The following is an 18,733-nucleotide window of genomic DNA, read 5'->3' on the forward strand; positions in this document are numbered from 1 at the left end:
CCCTGAGGCAACAACCAAAAATGCCTCCTGACATTGCCAAATGTCCCTTCCAGAAAATGCAGTTTCCCTTCCTTGAGAACCACTGGTATATTCACATACACAGATACTTTTTATTTTAATAATTTCCATTAATATGTGACGGTGGCATTGGTAGAACAAGAGTACAATGAGTAATTTCAGATCTCATCTTTAAGGACATGGTGGTTGATGATATTAGGAAACACACATATCTGTGAGGCAGACCATCGTCTTAGAACTGAACCACCCCTTGTGGGAACAAGTTTTCTCAAAATCTTTGGATTGCTCCATTTTGACTAGAAATCTTAAGGTAGTGTGTTAAGTACACTTTGATTTAGAGTTTTGCTTTTATATCATTCTTCCAACCACTATTTATGAAGCATGCATTATATGCCTAAAACTGTAGACAGCACTAAGATACTGATGAGCAGGCAGATGTGATGTAGGCCTTTTAGTATGAACAATCTGAATAAAAAATATTAGTAAATGTTAGTCATTTTTAATTCAACTGAATAATGAGTGGTGCTAATATACAACATGAACACATGGAAACTGTTTTGAGCACCTACAGCATGCAACCTCTATGTGTAAACATGACCCTTGTCCTCTTAGATGGAAAATATTGAAAGTGAATAATAACAAAAAGGAAGGACTTCAGTGCTAAAATGGGGTCCAGGGACAGTGTGGCTTCTGGCTTAACCATGGTTATTCACCATTATTCCACACCTCTAACATTTGCCAGAAGTTATTTGCAAATACTTTCGCAGATGAAGTCATATCTACCAGCTTTGCCACAGCTTTTTGGGTTTCAAACATAATTGTTTGAAAAGACAGACTGCCCCCTTCAAGTCAGTTGATATTTATCAAGACAGTTGAGGAGTAATGAGTGGTTCTAAGGATGGGGGCCTTTCCTGCTCCCTTTTAGTTTTCTCTCTGCAGAGGCTTTCTTAAACCATGCCAAGCACCTGCCTCTAAAATGGAAGGAAGGAAGGAAGGAAGGAAGGAAGGAAGGAAGGAAGGAAGGAAGGAAGGAAGGAAGGAAGGAAGGAAAAAAGAAATAAAGAAAGAAAGAAAGAAAGAAAGAAAGAAAGAAAGAAAGAAAGAAAGAAAGAAAGAAAGAAAGAAAGAAAGAGAAAAGAAAGAAAAGAAGGAAAGAAGGAAGGAAGAAAAGAAATTTAAAAAAAAGGAACAATGACAACAAAAACATGTCAACATCAACAGATGAAAAAAATTAAACGTCTCTACATATACTATAAAAAACGTTGGGGTGCCAGGGTGGCTCAGTTGGTTAAGTGTCCAAATTCACCTCAGGCCATGATCTCGCAATTCATGAGTTCATGCATCAGTCTCTGTGCTGACAGCTCGGAGCCTGGAGTCTGCTTCGGATTCTGTGTCTCCCTCTCTTTCTGCTCACCGCCCCCCCGCCCCACTCATGCTCTGCCTCTCTCTCTCTCTCTCTCAAAAATAAATAAGCATTAAAAAATTTCTTTTAAGGAATATTGCACACCAACAATGCAGGGCACTGCATTTGGGTAGCTTTTCCCCCAAGTTAAATGATATACCTTCATGCCATTTACATTATGAAATTACTGTTGCTAAGCAGTCCTTGAGGGCTCTTTTATTCTCTGCACTCCATTTTACATGTGCTAAAATAGGTTGGGGTACACAAGTTGACTGCATATTTATCCTAGAAATAGAAAAAAACTGACAGAGAAGCAGAAAACATACAGATGAGAAAGAAGATAAATGACCTTAAACCATGGTGCTATTGAAAAGTCCTATCATTTTGCATAAGTCACTATAGGAAAAGAACGTAGGATGGGCCACAGATAGTTCGACCTAAGGCATCTGGATATGGGAAAGGGGAAAAAGAGAGTGATCTCTCTTTTTTTTTTTTCACTTATATGATTCAAGTAGTTTTTCTACCTTTTACATTATTATGATTTCAAATTTAAGGTTTACTGAGGTAAAGAGAGATTCTCAAATGGAGTAGGAGAGACGGGGCAAACAGAGACACTACAGTGTAAGCCAAGCTAGTCAGATGGAGGCATGTCAGGTCATCGTGCTTGACCTTCCTGCATTTTTAAACAAGATATAATGTGATTATGGTTATGATCATGCCCTATCACAAGACTGGTTTAAAATAAATAATTGGGTAACAGTATAAATAAACTAAAACCAAGTGTTTGTAGCTAAGACATTGTATCTGTGACACTGGCCGATGCAGTAGCAGTTTATAGGCAAGAGCACATTTCTCAGACTTCAGGGAACAGCAGAAGCAACTGGAAACCTTGTGGAAACACAGATTTCAAGACCCAAAAGCTCAGAGATTCTAATTCCAATTCTTGGTCTGCTGCTGCTGTGGTCCGCGGATCATACTTGAAGTGTCACTGGTCTAGAACACTAACACTCACAGGTACATCCATGCAGATAATTCTCATTGCACTCCGTGTCCTGCCCCGAATATAGCACAGTATGTGCACTCCTGGTGGGAGAGAGCTTGCACATGTTTTCCCGGATTTGCCAAGGATCCTGTGTTTTGGTTGAGAAATTAAAATACTGATGGACTCTCCAATACTTAAAACTTCTTTGAACTATTGGCAGAAGGTTCACAGCACAGATGCTTCTCTGGCCTCCGTTCAGATATGTTTACCCTACATCAACGATCTTTGGAGACTTTGTCCAAACTGCTGTTGAAACTGTTTATTTCAGAACTAGGGCGACCAGATCCGCCCCACATTTGAGTGTGAACAGCTTTGTTTTTGCAGAGACAGTGGCTAAAATAGACCCGACATTCCCATCGGCTGTTTGGTCATTGTGCTTTCTTAGTGGAATTATAGAATGTTACAGTATTTTTCTCTGCAGCTTAAGCATTGAACAAACCCAGACATCCGTAGATGCTAAAATGAAAAATATGTTTCCTCTTGCTTTGCCATTTGCCAAGTGAACTCTGTCAGAGAGCACACTCTATACATTTGGAGTAGATGAAATTACTCTTAATGTGTTGGCACCATGTGTCACAAAACACTCTTCAATCTAAGACTTAAATGTATTGGATAGGAATGGATGTGACTGTATATTTAATGAGGCGCAGTTATGGTTGGGAGCACTGATTTTGCCTTAAAAAACATAAGGGGTTTTTGTTTCTTTTTTGTTCTTTTTTTCTTTCTCTCTTCCTTGTTCTTTTTTTTTTTTTTAATGTCCTGAACAACACGGAGAAGATTGTGTAATCTGTGATGAGCAAAGTGGCTCATAAACACCAATCTTTATTACGGATAACCTGTACTTCAAACTTTCTAAGTTGTCTGTTCCCAGTCTAGTCTCTCCAGGGGGTTTCTGTCTACTATTTCCAATTTACCCACTGATTGTAAATTTTTTTCATCCCTTGAAACTATTAAGGAATGTATGTTCTTAATAATTTGCGGGAATCCTTTCTTCATTGAACATGTTTACTGACTATGAGAAAGAATGCATGTTCATACATGTCCTCTGCCAAGAATCCTTATTTATTTTACTGTTCATTTATTTGCAATAAGTGGCCTAGTTAGGACAGGAATGTTTCCCTTAACTGGTTTCCACTTCATGCCTACTGCTACTATTTGCTATTCTAAATTATGAGAAATCCCTTCCTACTCTTGCCTTTGATTGTCAGTTTCTGGTTTATCCACAGAACCAACACTCACTCTGTGTCATCTGTAATCAAATAAGTCCCCAAACACTTTATGAGAAAGGATTCTGTAAAGAGACCAGACAGTCTTTCCTAAATTAATTCCAAATGCAGGCGATTCAATCCTTCTGTTCTTACCATGCATGGATTTTGATTTTTTTGTCATATGCTCACATATCTCATTTGCATATTGCCTCCCAAACAAAGACTGAAGTCTGCCTCCTGCCCCACTGGAGAATGAGGTCACCTCTAGGGCACGGAGAAGGAAGTTGTTGTTGTTGTTGTTGTTTTTACCAAACACAGTTTGGTCTTTATCTCTGATTTAGGATGAATAATCCTCTATGTGGCTAAAGCAAGTTGATTACAATGGAGGGGTTTCTGGGGTTGTGAGAGGTTAGCTGCTGGAATGCCTAGGGGCAATATTCTAAGAAGGTAGTCTAAGTTTCAAGTTCAAGAACAGTACTGAAGTCTTGCACCTGCTAAGGATTAGAATGTTGTGAAAATGACACTCTTGCTTGAAAAAAAATGCTTCAGGACTTGTCTTTGCTCTGAGGTTTTTCTATCATTTACTCCTAAGTGATTTAAGAAGGATCTAGTTCTTCTTAGTATTTACTGCTGGTCTGGCACAACAAATACTGGAAATTAAGGTCCAACTTTTTTTAAAGGAAAAAGTAAGGTGGTTTTGTTTAAAGAAATTCAGGCAGCAGGAAGAAAAAGAAAAATTAAGTAAAAGCTTACCTTATCCTGTCTCTAATTCAAGAAGCATACTGATGAATGACAGTTCATGGATGCATCGAATTAAAACAATAAAAATGCACAGCCATGTATATTTAGAAGCTACAGACTTATAAAATAACATATATATTTTTTTTCTGATTGATTCTAGCTCGAGTGCAAATGTCCTTGTAAACGATGTTGGCTCTGAAAATCAAGCATTTCCAAGTATTTAGCTCAATTTCTGTTCTCCCTCCATATTAATGAAGAGAAGCTCATAAAGGAAGGATGAGTGAGAGCCTGATCTCTTAACAGATACAGTCAGGGAGTTAGATTTGGATAATAAATACCAAGAGGAGTTGATCATCCTGAGCAAAACGTTCTAAGAAACATTTGCTTATGGGTAGTTTGGGTACTGTGATCCTGACATCTACATGAATCTGTTCTAGTTTTATTTATTCAAAACGTTCACTTCTAGGGGGGGGGGGGGCGCGAGGGAAGGTCATGTAGTAAGAAAAATATTTACAGGAAAAAAATGGCATTCATATACATAATCATTTGATTACCACTAGGTATTTAAATGAGATGTAATGCTATGAACTTCTATCTATATCATCTTTAAAATAAAGCTTCAAAATCCCAAAGATTCTATCTAGCCTTACCTTTTCAATAAAAAAAAATTGTTTCATTCTCTAGGCTAGTCAATTAAGGTGGAATAAGTAGGGTGAAGAAAAGAAAGAGTTTGTCCATTGTTCCACGATCTTTGTGCAACTTATATATGAACAGAAGGTTTTAAAAATGTCTATTACTTGTTGCATTCCCAACAGTTATAATAAATCAAAAAGCATATTCTATAAGTAGGCCTTTCCTAACACCTTATGAAAAGCTTGACTTTTTTTTCACCAATATTTTAGCAGTGTTGCATTTGACCAGTGTTTAACAGAGTTCAGTATTCTGTCTTGTTTCAAAAGCACAGATAGAAAGAAAGTAGGTCAGAGATTAGGAGGAAAAACATGGAAAATAGTAGGTCTGATTTTTATATCATTGATATTAGCTTTTAATCTGTCTTTCAAAGAGATCCAGTCAAGAAACTCATCGGGACCAGCATCATTCCCCTGTAGAGAGGTGATCAATAGTTAACCACATAAATCATGGTTAAAGGCATAAGCCAAAGTCTTATTCAGTATCAAGGGAAAGTAGATAATCTCCATAGTATTAATATTTTTCAGTTAGAGAAGTTTGTATGTACAACAATGAAAGAGGACACATATGATATCTTTTAATATTCTATATTGATTATTAGAATTGTAAATGATAAATAGCTTAGACACATCATAGATGTGAGGAAAAGGAGGTCGCTAGTACTATCTATTTAGACAAGCACAAAATGGCACGGGTGGAAGTAAAAACCGGACATGGTAGAACTTAGCCTTTTCATTAAAAAGCAAACACGTTTGATGTCAAGACAGTTCACGGTGTTTATTTTTTTAAGTTTCCTTCTGTGGGACCTGTTTTCAGATGGACATTGTGTGTGCTTGTAGGGTGCTGTGATTACGCCGACAATGGACCATCCTATGTCAATGCAGCCAGCAAACATGATGGGCCCCCTGACACAACAGATGAATCATCTTTCATTGGGCACAACAGGAACGGTGAGTCGAGGAGTTGGTTTTGTTTTGTTTTCTTGGGACTTCTTCAAGAAGATGCAATGCTCTCTGTTGTCACTGGCCTTATCAGTAGAACTGGCTCTGTGCCGTTGACTAACAGGCATCTCAGGTTCCGTTATAAATAAGCTGCCTCATGCATGCGTAGTCAGCATCGGGACACATTTATTCACATTGACAAGGCTGAAGCTTCCGCTGTGTTGCATTAAAATTTGAGTTACTTCTCATTCATATGACACAATGTACCAGGCATAATGTCTGTTTGTGGAAAGGTGTCTTTATGAATACACCTGCAAATCTAGAACTTGTAACATCATATGTTTGAGCCTGGTTTTCTTTTCCCAGATGCTTATGTATCATTCCCGGGTCATTCACAAGTCAGGGGCCAACCTTGACTATGACTAATACATAGAGCTTGTTAATTTACTTTCAGAGTTTAAATCAATAAAAAGTAATTGAGAACCTGACATAATCCAGTTTTTTTCATCTTTGTTTTGAATATGTAGAGATAGATGATGTTAAAAAAAAGGAAGGGATTCTAATGTACTTGATCTTTTTTAATAGGTTAGGATATTTTTTACTATCCATTATTTTCCTTAGGGATCTAAAGTGTATAAAAAAATGCTTATTACAGCCTTGGTTTATAGCAACCAGGCATTTGCAGTAATTAACAAAATTTTATTTGATTTTTTAAAAATCTATTCAAAGACAACTCCCCAAATGGTGAAGAGGACAAATGTCTAATACAACCCGGATAATACAATTTTGTTAAATATTGCTTTAGATAATAATGAAAATCATCAAAGCCAGTCTCTCATGTGAGACATTGGTAACAGGTTTTATTTTTTACAACCATTAGTGCAGATAATTTTTTTCATTTTTAAAGATGTAGAAATATTTTTAGATTTTTTTTTCCTGACTGAAGCAGCTTAATTATTATAGAAAGAGCACTGGACCAGGAGTTGGGAGTACTAAATGTAAACCTTGGATGAGCACGTCCTTTCACTCTGTCTTTGGGGAAATAATTTTTTCCAGTCTCAATTTTTCTATCTTTAGTATTGAGCATGATGATGTATGGGGGCTCTCTGACTATATGCCTCAGTGACCTTAAGCCTATATGTCTTCCGGTCACCACTTCCGTGGTTCTTCACACTCACACCGGCCTCATCTCCAAATATCTATGTACACTACGTACACTAGCCCTATTGGGGAAATAGTACCTTAAAGCAATGGCTTGCTTGTCACCTAGATGTGTTGACTCAGAGGCTTTTTGGAATGTAAGAAGTTTCTGACATGTGCACTGAGGCCCCAAAAATCTGCTCTAAATAGGAAGAAAGTCCACACAGTGGACAATGTGACAATGGAAAGAGTAACATTGTTTCAATAAAGACAGTCAGTTTTATTAGCATAAACAAAGTACCTACCTTGAAGATGTCAGTTGCCAACCTTCTAAAAAGTAGTTGATGATACCTAACCTGTCTGAAGGCGGGGGCTGGCTCACATAATTTCTCAGGTCTCTGACCTAGACTTTCAAATATCGTGTCTGAGACTACATTTAACTCTACACTGTCGTACAGCTAATTTTCATCAAGGTGATATTTTTTTTAGTAACGTGTAAGTGTTATTTGTAGTCACTTGGGTCATTTACTAACAAAGCAATTCCCAAGTTTACTAGGAGAAACTTAAGTTTCTCATGTCTGCCCTGTTGATTTCATTTCATATCAGCCCGCCTCTCCTTAAAAGGTCCTACATTCTGAACAAGTGATGTAATGCAATCTAGTGTTTGAATGACAATCTAGGATCTGATAAAAGAGTGAGTTATAACACAAAGTATAGAGAGAAACACTTTATAGCTCCTACTCATTTGAATCAAAAGAAAACCAGCTGACTTGCTGAAGTTCAAATTTGCCAACTAGAAAAAAAATATGAGCTACGTTAATTGCATCCTTTAAAGAATTACAAAATAAGCTAAAATATATAGAACAGATTCAGAATTACAATAGTTGCTGATTCAATAACATATATCATGATTATTATTTAAGCATTTTCAACAAGAGCACATTTGTATGAGATCATAATTTTCCCCATCTATTAATAGCCAAGTTACTCAGTAATAATACTCAGAGAGCAGAAGTTTTAAGCAGGTGGCTTATTTTGAACTCCAAATTGCTTCTAGTTTTGTTTTTATTTCATTCTTTCCCCCCCTTACAAATCATGCTTAGGTACATCATAAACTGTGTAAATAGATATTTTATCAAGAGTTAAAATTCCCTAAGACTCTGGAAAATCAGAGAGAAAACATTATTACTCTGTTGATGTTTACTGTCAACTATCATCAAACTATCTCAAACTATCACTCTTACACTTTGATATGCCGCTGTAGATTCCTTCCATTTGAATTTTTGATTGACATTTGTAGTGGATATTATTCAATTGAAATTGATTCTCTTTTTAATTGATTGTTTTAATCAAATGTCTCCACCTTACTGCATCTTTTCAATTGCTCTGTCTATTGCTTGGAAGGTGAGTTAGTGTCATGGAAAGAACAGTGGGCATTGGAATAAGCGAGCTCAAAGCCCGGCTCCGCCCCTTATTAGCTATGCAGGTTAGACAGGTTCCTTAACCTCTCTGAACTTTTATTTCCTCTTTTACCAAGGGGGAAAACGATAAGTACATCCCAGTGGGGTTGTGAGGATTACGTGGGATGGTATGTGGAACATACCTAATACAACGCGACACCCACTAGATGCTCATCAAACCGCCCGCCCTTGTCCCACTATCTCCGGTGGCTTCATAATGTGGGGATTTAATCCAGGTCACCAGAAGGGACGGCACCAAAGCCATGGTACAACTCTCTGGCGTGCTCTGCTTCATTTTGGCATCACTTATTTCTTTTGAGTTTCTACTTCCCTAGCCTCTAACTCTTTCAGGGTTGTAAACCCAAAAGTCCAGAGAAGCCAGCTAAGTTACATGAATGAATAAAGTTGACTAAGTTCAAGCAAGAAACCCTAGAAATATATAATCAAATTTGGTCTATACTTATTCATGTCACAAACATAGTCATGCAATAGAAATACATACGATATCGGAGACTGTATTTTAAATTAGAGATCGTTTCATGCAATGATAATCACACCTCTGCCTGAGTTAGAGGAATCAGTCATAGGGAGAGGGTGTACCTTGGCAGCCTTAGGTAAAGAGGGCAGCCCCTGTTCAACCCCAGACAGTTATTGTTTTGTGGACATGAGGACCCAGGGTGGTCTCACCTTCCAATTTTTTTAAGATTAGGCTAAGTATTTGCATTTTAAGAGGAAATTTCCCTATATTTGAATATCAGATCAGTTTGTTCTAAATCCTTTCAGTTTGCGGCTTCTACCTGAGGTTTTCCTGATTCTCCTCTGAGGTCTCTGGCCATTGCTTCTTCTTTTCTTTCACAAGATGCTGAGCCAGGATTTCATTTTTAACTTCTCATTCATACATGATTCCCTCAAGCAAACTTACCCCCTTTCATGGTTTTGAACTCTGCCTTCTATGCTGAAGACCCCTAAGTCTGAGTCCTCAAAGCTAACCTCTTTACCAACAACTTGCTAAATATCTCCATGGAAATCTCCTTCTGACATCTCAAAGTCAGTACGACCCAAACTAATCTCGTGAGTTTCCCCAAACTTCCTTCCCACTGACCCTCTTCCTCTTATGTGTTGCTGCTCCTTATTTCTTCTAGAGCTAACCCCGTGCCCATTTACCCAGGCAGTCAAACGCAATACTTAGAACTCAATCTAGACTTTCCCTTTCCCTCACCACCATATGCAGCTTTTCAAGATCCACCAATTCTTTCCCATGGACATTTGTCAAATATATCCGCTCCTCCGCATTTTAGAGTCTCTACCCTGGGCCACATTTGATTAGTTATAATAGTCTCCTAATTGCCCCTTGTTCGCTCCAATCCAATTTCTACCATGCTGCCACAACCAGTCAATCTAAAATTATCTGACCAATGTTCCTCTCCTACCTATAACTTTTCAGAGGCTCAGTGTTCTGAGCTCACTGAAACTCTGCAGAACAAGCTGTGAGCACAATAATAACTCAAGATCAAGATAGGAATCTCAAAGGCAAAAGCAGATAGGTCCCAAGGGCAGAGCAGAGAGAATTCCAGTGAATAATCCAAAGTAGGCAGGGATCACGGTTGATGGAGGTTGGAGCTAGATTAGAAATTTCCATTTCTAGAAGGGGGTCCTCAGGCTGTAGATCATGTCCCACTTCTCTTTCTGAGATCCCTGGGCTAAAGAAGTATATTAGGCCAAAGCCTCTTTTTTTACCTTCATAAAATTAGATATATTTGCTCCTCCATCACCCCAAATTTTAAAATGGATACCATGTAGTTTAGTTAACATCTCTACCATTTGCCACCTCAAACGGCTCTCTTCCCATTTTTAAACTGGACAGAATCTGCAGGCCTTTAAAGAAACGAATTTTATGCAAGCAATGCAACTTTCATCCCAGGACTCTGCTGACCTTGAAGAATTTTCTAGTTCTTCCGCTTTTGTTTATTTTTTTGTCACAGGATTCCCTCTATAGAACCAAAGCACTGTTATCCATAATTTCTTATCACTCTATCATTAGCTTTAGCAGAAACCACTGGGAATTTCACTGTGTTATGAGAACCTCCACATTGCATGACAGTCTTGTTTTACAAGTTTCTTATCACCTTTTCATTTGTTCAGTTGGTGGTCACCAGTGGCTTACAATGTCACCAGAATCTGTTCCAAGAAATAAAAAGTTTTTGTTATGCAGGCTCCTTATCTGCAGTTCTGTTTGTTTTCTCCAAATGTGACGTCACTGGTTTCCCATGGTGTCACCGTAGCCACAACAAAGATAATCTTCTAATTGTAGTCCATTATTCACCACAGTTCTCTACATTTTTCAGTCACCCCATTTCATTTTTACTGCTGTCAAATTCTAATGGTCTCAGGTGAAAATCCTGAATTATTCATTTTGCTTAGAGATGGTCTTTCTTCAAATGGTAGCTATGAACATGAGCATTAAGGCTGACAGTGATAAAAAGCAACATGTGGCATTAAGTGGGCTCAGAATTAGGAACTAGTATTATAAATTCATAAGTGGTAGTGAGCATACTTGCCAGGAAAGTATCAATTAGTTAAAATATGGTCAATTACAAGAAAGAAAATATCGATAAAAGGAAGTGGTTTTTAAAACTTTGTTAGCCTTAGTGTATGATAGATGAACTTTGATGGTAGTCTTAGAAACAATAAGGCATTAAGTAAAAGTCAAATGCTGTGAAAGTTTATTTCCAAATAAATAAATTTGCTTTTACTGTCTTAAAAAATATATATTCTGAATTCTAATACATTAGCAACAGAATACAAAAGCCCCAATAGATAAAATGCCAAATAACATGCACAAATAGGTAATAAAGGAAGACACGTGATGCCAAAAAGCATATGAGAAAATAGTAAAGAAACAGTAAGTTAATGGACACACACACACACACACATTAAATGGGTTTTACCAAGGTAAAACATATTGCTGATGACGGTGTGAGGAAATGGACATTCTCAGTCACTGATGGTGTGATGATAGAAATCTAAACTTATGAAAGTGTCAGTTGAATAGCAAGGGAGCAGTTAAGACACCTTAAAACAGTTCTGCCAACTCACCACACAGTTACAGTTCTGAGAAGCTATTCTATGGAAATATTCTAAAGTAACAGAAAAGTCTTTAGACTTCAGAAATGTCTGGCCCAGTGTTCTTTATAATATCTACTAAAGTAGAATGATTAAATAAATCATAACCCATCCATGAACCAGAATGTGAGGCAGCATGAAGTTATAGGAGTTTAAAATATGAAAAGGATTATTTATAACCTTAAATCAAAAGAGCAGGATGAAAATTTGCACGTGTGGAATGTAGTATCAACTATGAAAAAAAATTTATGAAATAAGGCTATAAGAAATACAAAATAAGTGTGGCTATTTCCGGGTGATGGGATTAGAGACAATTTCTATTTTAATCATTTCACTTTTCTACATTCTCCAAGTATTCAACAATGAGCATGATTTATTTTTATGATTTATTTTTAAATGTTACAAATATATTCTTGGGAAATGACTAATGATGTGGTCTTTAAATCACCTTTTTTTTTTTTTTTAGGATGTAAGAGTAGTGTGTGATTACAGTTTTTTAAAAGAAACTAGGAAATACTACCACCATGAATAAAATATTTGAAGTCCCTTTAAAAATGATTCTTCTTATTTGGGGATTATTATCAACTCACATTCACATACCAATTTTGAGACACAAAATAACTCATGCCCAAGGCTTATTTGCATTTGAATCTTTGATCCATGTTGGATTTTGCTGGTCCAAAGAGCCTTGCAAGGTCCAAGTTTTATTCTGTCTTCTCGCATGCCATTTGCTTTTGAGAAAGGGCTTAACATCATCCTTTTGTGGCAAGGAGATTAAATGGAGAAAGATAGGAAATTGAAGTTTGATGTTTTAGTTTTTAAAAATGTAATAAGTGCTGGTCATGCAAATAGAATTGCAAATTAAAAAATGCAAGAGCATTTATTTAATCATGTTTTAGCAGTTTATTTGAATATGAGCAATATCTGGTCCCTTCTACACAGTTTACCTCTCTAGGGGGAGTTGGGGCTAGAGTAGAACTTTTTATTTTTAGAAGAGGGGGCCCTTGGGCCATAAGCCATGTCCCACTTACCTTTTTAAGATCCTCGGTTAAAGGAATTGTATTAAACCAGAGTTAAATCTTCAAATAAACAGATATATTTGGTTTCTTATAATCTGAAAGTTTGAAATGGATGCAATGTAGTTTAAATTAACCGTTCCCTACTCTTTGCCACTTCCAACACTTTGGAAAAAGACAGCAATCATCTGTCGAATGGATTCTGTTCTATTTATCTCTGCTCTCACAATCCCAGCACACACAGCTCCTTGGCCTTGTCCAAGAGCCACTGAGATCAGAGCCAGAGCTGAGTGACTACTAATGAAATTCTAGTCTCAACTGCATCTGTCTCCATAGAGTGTGGGAATATACAAAGTTTTCATTTATCTCTTTTAAATTTTTGGTTCTTTCTTTTGTTCTCCAGAACTTCACATCATATTGTGCTCTGGGCCCCTTCCGGATGGGCTGCCTTGTAGAGCGTTACCAGAGAGGGTAAAAATTTCACATGGATTTCCCAAGGGAGGGGCCCACATGTGACAGATTGAGGAAGCTGACAGCCTTCTAGGATAGCACATACTGCCCTGGCAGGTCACAGTGGGGCCTAACAATGGTACCATGTGGCAATACTGGGGACCATTGTATCAACTATGAAGTAGGGATCATAGTCCCTTGAGTGTTTGAAGGCAGGGGGCTTAGGCAATCATGTGACACACAATGGGTGCTTCCACGTTTTAGAACTAAGATTCTATTTTATTTTCTTTTGTACTTCATTGCATTCTTTCTCATGCTCTTTTCATTCAAAGATTCAGTCCCAAGACAGGATTATGATACTCCACCAGCTGTTGTGTCAGGTAGGAAAATTCTAATTCCTTTAAGATTGGATTGGAGGGGAAAGATGGAGGTTGCCTGGTTTTCTCCAAAACTCTTTAAAGCAGTGATTCTCAATAGGGCTGGGTACAGGGAATTTGAATTTCAGCCCTGGGATTGAGAGCGGGGTAGCTGATATGGTTCAAAAAAAAGGATCTTTACTATTCCAACCCAGTTTTGTATACGGAAAACAAGTATGTTGCTTTTGAAATGAAAAGTAAAGCCTCAGAGATATTTGGTCTGGGAAGAATACACAGAAAATAGAGTCTATGTTCTGTGTATCAGTGATTAGTGTTAGAAGGGATCGTCAGAGTTTCTGGGAAGTGGGAGGAGGAGAAGAGGGCCCAGATTAATAAAAAATAGTTTGAGAAGCACTGCTTTAGAGACCAGAATTCTGCTGAAATCAGAAAGTCATTCCATTTTGCTTGCTCAGCACCCAGCATAGTGTCTGACACATAGTAGGTGCTTGATATAATTGTTTGTTGAATGAATCAAAAGTTCAAATTTGTTCCAAAAATGGTATTTTAGGTATTGAAAGAGAACATGCCAGTGTTCCATTTGTACAACAAAGTGGCAGAGGTTGATTTGAGAATGCATTAGCATCTAGAGGATATTAATTAGCAATATTTACATTGTTTCATAAAATTCAGTGGTGCAGTTTGTAAGGGGGTATGTGTATATGAAGAGGTCGGTTTTTATTTTGAACTGCACAGACCCTCCTCTGTGCTCCAGCTCAATTTTGAATTTTGGTTTCTTGCAAAGAGGAAAAGGGGCACAATTTTTCATTTTTGTTGATTTTTTTTAACTAAATAAAATACTGGCAGCCTGAGGAGCTTTGAACTCTTTGATCCTTTGATGTATTAGACGATGAGGACATAAAATCTAAACCAAGAAGAGCATTGGTGTGACAGAGCAAGAGACAAAGGCCAGAAATAGAATGAAAGAGCCCAAGGGGCAGTGCAGTCTGGCAACTGAACAGTGGTTTTCCAAGAAGAGAACACTGTGTTCTTGACCACCTGGTCTGCCTGACCCAGCATCTGAAGGGTAATCCGTTTCTCGTGTCTCATGGACTTGTTTAATTATGCTCATGGCTGAATACTCACTTAGAAGTTCAATGGAGAAATAATGAGTTAGCTTTTGGCTGTGAAGTCACTCACTCGGTTCTCTTGAAGATCTCTACAAATTGTCATTAATTAAAATATCACTTTTCTTTCCCAAAGTGTATTACCTGTCATATCTTAACGTGCTTATTTTGTTTAGGATATGGGATCTCTGGGAAGATACTTTGTTTAGTGCATACAGCCTTTACTTTATTTAACATGTGGCTTCCAATCTTGATAATTCACCAATATTCATCATAGCGAAAGACACAAATCGGAATGTTCCTTCAATTCGGTTTCCTGATTTCACTTTCAAGAACTAAATGAACTACAATGGAAAGGAAACATCAAGAGCCCTTCCTAAATATCAGCCATTGGTCGGGCTCTTACACAAATCAATGGAGGCAGGACACCTGACTGCTTGGAGCTCCCCCCTAACTCCATAGACAAGTACCACTGCATATTCTTCAGCAGAGAAAAAACTTGGTCAAAGTAGTGCTTGAAGAAACGTATTCTGGCAATTTTGTGTGTGCCTAAGGAACAAAAAGACAATAGTTAGAACAGAGTAGTTAGAAAAGCCAAATATAATATTATTAGAATAAAAAAAAGTGATGACATCTCATGACCCTTCCTTTGTGAAGTGACTAACATAGAAGTAATGGGAAAAAATAACATGGCGGGCGGGGAGTGTTTCAGTCATTTCCCCCTTATAAGTTTGGAGCAGTGGCTTGATATTTTATCAGTTTGCACAAACTTTATCTTTAGCATCTTTGGTCTACAGATAAATGAAAATAGACTTACCTTCCAAAAGTTGGTCAGTTATCTGGTGGGCACAGCTTGAATGACTTTTGAAAAATAGTCCAACCCTTGACCAAATCAGGAACATAAAACAGGCAAAGATGTTGTAACAATTTCTTCTCATGTCTCCCAATATGCCCATATTGAACAACTCAAATCATAATCAGTTCTTTGCCGGTGCCAGAGCTGACTAAACTGCTATAATGTATCTGAGTTCAAAATGTCTGCTTGGTAATCTCCAGAGACGTAACCCAACCTAACATCATTCAATCAACCTAATATCAAACATTTTTTGAACGCCTTCTGAGTGCTAGGCACTACAACCAAGTACTTGGATACAAAGATGCATATAAAATGGACCAATGGTAAAAAAAAAAAAATACCATGGTCTAATTTAATATTGCCGTTATGGTTGTTGTCATTGTTTATGATGTTTAAGTGTGTAAAGTATGAAGGAACCAAAGTCTAGAATCAAAAAAGAAGGTCAGGAATAAGGTGAATTCTGAGCTGGACTGGGAGGAATGAATAGGACTTTAGCAGCTGAACAAGACTGGGAGAGGCACGTGAAGGGAACAGGACAAGGGACTTAAACTCTTGGAGACCAAAATGTGTAGGGTGACTAGATGGCAGCCAGTCACCTGGCATTCTTGGAATGAAATACAGACACTGAGTCTAGGTCAGGGCAACTCTGATTTTAGGCAAGAACTCTTCTTAAGTCACAGGTCATCTTGTTCTTTTATTTATTCAAATAATATTTATTAGGAGCATATTATATGGCACGATTATGGTAGGGGCTAGCAATACAACCTCCTTCTAAGAACCTCGGGTTGAATTAGGAATTTAAGTACAAACAGGTGATTACAACACAGTGTCAAAATTGTTTCTATAGAGACAAATATGTGATGGCGTTTGTAAATTCTCCAATAAGGTGCCTGAGTTAAAAATCTACTTATGTCACTAGTTGTAGAACCTTGTGAAAATTACCTCTTTGTGGCTTATCATATTTACCTGAAGAAATAATAATAATTACTTCACAAGGTTGCTGTGAACATTAGAGGTGTTAAGATACATAGCCCACTTAGAACAGATCCTGGCATAAAATAAGTTATTTTTATTATATATATGGCCTACTATATAAAAATAATATGTATTCTTATATAATATTATATAATATTATGTTATTATATATTATCTTATATATTTTCTTATAATATAATATAATATAATAGCATTATTATTCAAGAATAATAATATTATTAGCAACAACTATGTTAATGATTCTTGGGGCACCTGGGTGGCTCAGTCAGTTGAGTGGCCAACTTCAGCTGACAGCTCGGAGCCTGGAGCCTGCCTCAGATTCTGTGTCTCCCTCTCTCTCTCTGCCCCTTCCTTGCTCCTGCTCTGTCTCTCTCTCTTTCAAAAATAAATAAACATTAAAAAATAAAAATAAGGATATTAAAAAAACTATATTAATCATTCTTGTTACAAGGTGCCATGGTGGCACAAAGAAAAAAGTCAACATACAGTAGAGAAGTCAGGAAAAGGAGTAAAAACCTCTAACTGGAGACAGAAAGATACATGGGGATTATCCAACTAAGTTGGAAGGGAGTTTCAGGCCAAGGGGGCAGCATAATACAAAAGCTCATGGTTAGCAGGGTATGGCAAATTCAGGGAACTATAGATGGTCCAATGGGGCCAAGAGAGGAGGAATAGAGAAAATAAGCCTGGAGAAATAAGATGGGAGCAAAATCAACAGATATGGCTACTTGAGCTGTATCCTGATGGCAATAAACACTAAAAGGTTTTAAGTTGGAGGTTGATATGACCACCTGGATACAGTGTGGTGAATGCATTGAAGAGACACAAAACTAGAAAAGGGGACCAGAAGTCAAGAACTCAAGAATGAAATGAAGTTAGCATGTGCTCACGCTGTGAAAATGAGAATGGATTGTTAACAAACTTGTGACATACCAACTGACTGGCTGTCAGAATAGAAGGATAGAGAAGAGTTGAGGCAGTTCCTTAAGGTCTTGGAAACTCAGTGGCCTGAGGTATCATTTCCTGAGACCTGAACCAGGGGACAGATGATCAAGCTTTGCAGGAAAGAGGCCAAGTTCAGTATGGTACATGTTGACCTTGAGAAGTCCATGAGGCATCCAAATGGAAATAATCAATAAATACTTGGATATGTGTGTCTGGAGCTTAGAAGACAGCTCTTAGCTAGAGTTGATTTTTCAAGTTATCACCAAGGAATTAAGTCCTGTCACCCAGAGAATGTGCTCAGAATGAAGAGAAGTCGGCAGATCCTTGACAATACAAAATGGGCAGGAAATGGAGTCTAGAATAAAGATTGTGAAAGACAACTTCAGACACAGAAGGAAAACCAAGGTTTTAAAGGTGCAAATGAATCCAAAGCAAGAAAGTTTTTCAAGAGAGGACTGTGCAGTAAGTAAGTCCTTAAGAGAAGTCATTGGATTTAATTCCATAGAGGGCACTAGTCAGTTTGATGGGGCAGTGGTAAGGGGAAGGGCAGAGATAGTGAAAAGGAAGGAGATGTAGCAAGTGCCAGAAACAACAGATTTGGCTTTGAAAAAGAGTAGAGAAAATAAAACAAATGGAGAATGGAATTGATTGATGTACTGATTTTCTTAGATGTTTTTAGATGGGAACTATTTGGTCATGACAGAAAGAAGCCAGGAAAGCATTCTACAGTCGGAGAATGTAATTCATAAAGGGCATGAGTGATAGAACTAGGTCACTGAGGAAGGCAGACATCTCTTGTGGGAACATGGGAAGGCAGGAGGAAGGGACAGTGTTTGTGCCTATAAGTCTGTAAAAGTAAGAATAGGAAATCAAATGACTTTTTATAAGACAAATACTATTTGTATGTGAAGTAGTAAGTGACATCTTCTGAGAGCAGGTAGGAAATGGCATGGGAAGGGATCTAAGGAGAAGAGAGGCTTGGAAAACTGTGGAGTAACAAAGCCAACTACCAAAACATAGAAAATTTGAGGAGCAGTACTGGGAGTCCATTAGAAGCTAAAGATTATGGATGCTGGTCTGTGAGGATGTTTGATTTTCCTCTGTAGTGATTGGTAGCCAAGAAGGCAGACAGGTGGATTAATCCAGGGCTAAGGTTTTACTAACTGCAGTGAGGAAAAGGCTAGTATGTGCTGACAGTATTGGCAAGAGGGTGATTGAGTGACAA

General features: G+C 37.7%; 1 protein-coding gene and 1 long non-coding RNA gene across 4 annotated transcripts in view; one reads left to right on the forward strand and one right to left on the reverse strand.

The window, feature by feature from the left end:
- RBMS3 (RNA binding motif single stranded interacting protein 3) overlaps positions 1-18,733 on the forward strand; it is a 676,668-nt gene that overhangs the window by 620,052 nt on the left and 37,883 nt on the right. For 2 of the 3 annotated variants that reach the window (XM_029940376.1, XM_029940379.1), the window contains 2 exons: positions 5,941-6,051; positions 13,564-13,611. In XM_029940376.1, coding sequence (XP_029796236.1) covers positions 5,941-6,051; positions 13,564-13,611 — 159 coding nt within the window. The remainder of the gene's footprint in view (positions 1-5,940; positions 6,052-13,563; positions 13,612-18,733) is intronic. The other variant, XM_029940377.1, reaches the window with a different exon arrangement.
- LOC115292353 lies at positions 5,858-10,850 on the reverse strand. Its single transcript, XR_003908944.1, has 2 exons — positions 10,769-10,850; positions 5,858-6,258 (listed from the first exon to the last, which is right to left on the reverse strand). It is a non-coding gene; the product is annotated as an uncharacterized LOC115292353 (long non-coding RNA).

This window comes from Suricata suricatta, chromosome 5 (genome assembly GCF_006229205.1).
Source record: "Suricata suricatta isolate VVHF042 chromosome 5, meerkat_22Aug2017_6uvM2_HiC, whole genome shotgun sequence".
In the NCBI taxonomy this organism is placed as follows: Eukaryota; Metazoa; Chordata; class Mammalia; order Carnivora; family Herpestidae; genus Suricata; species Suricata suricatta.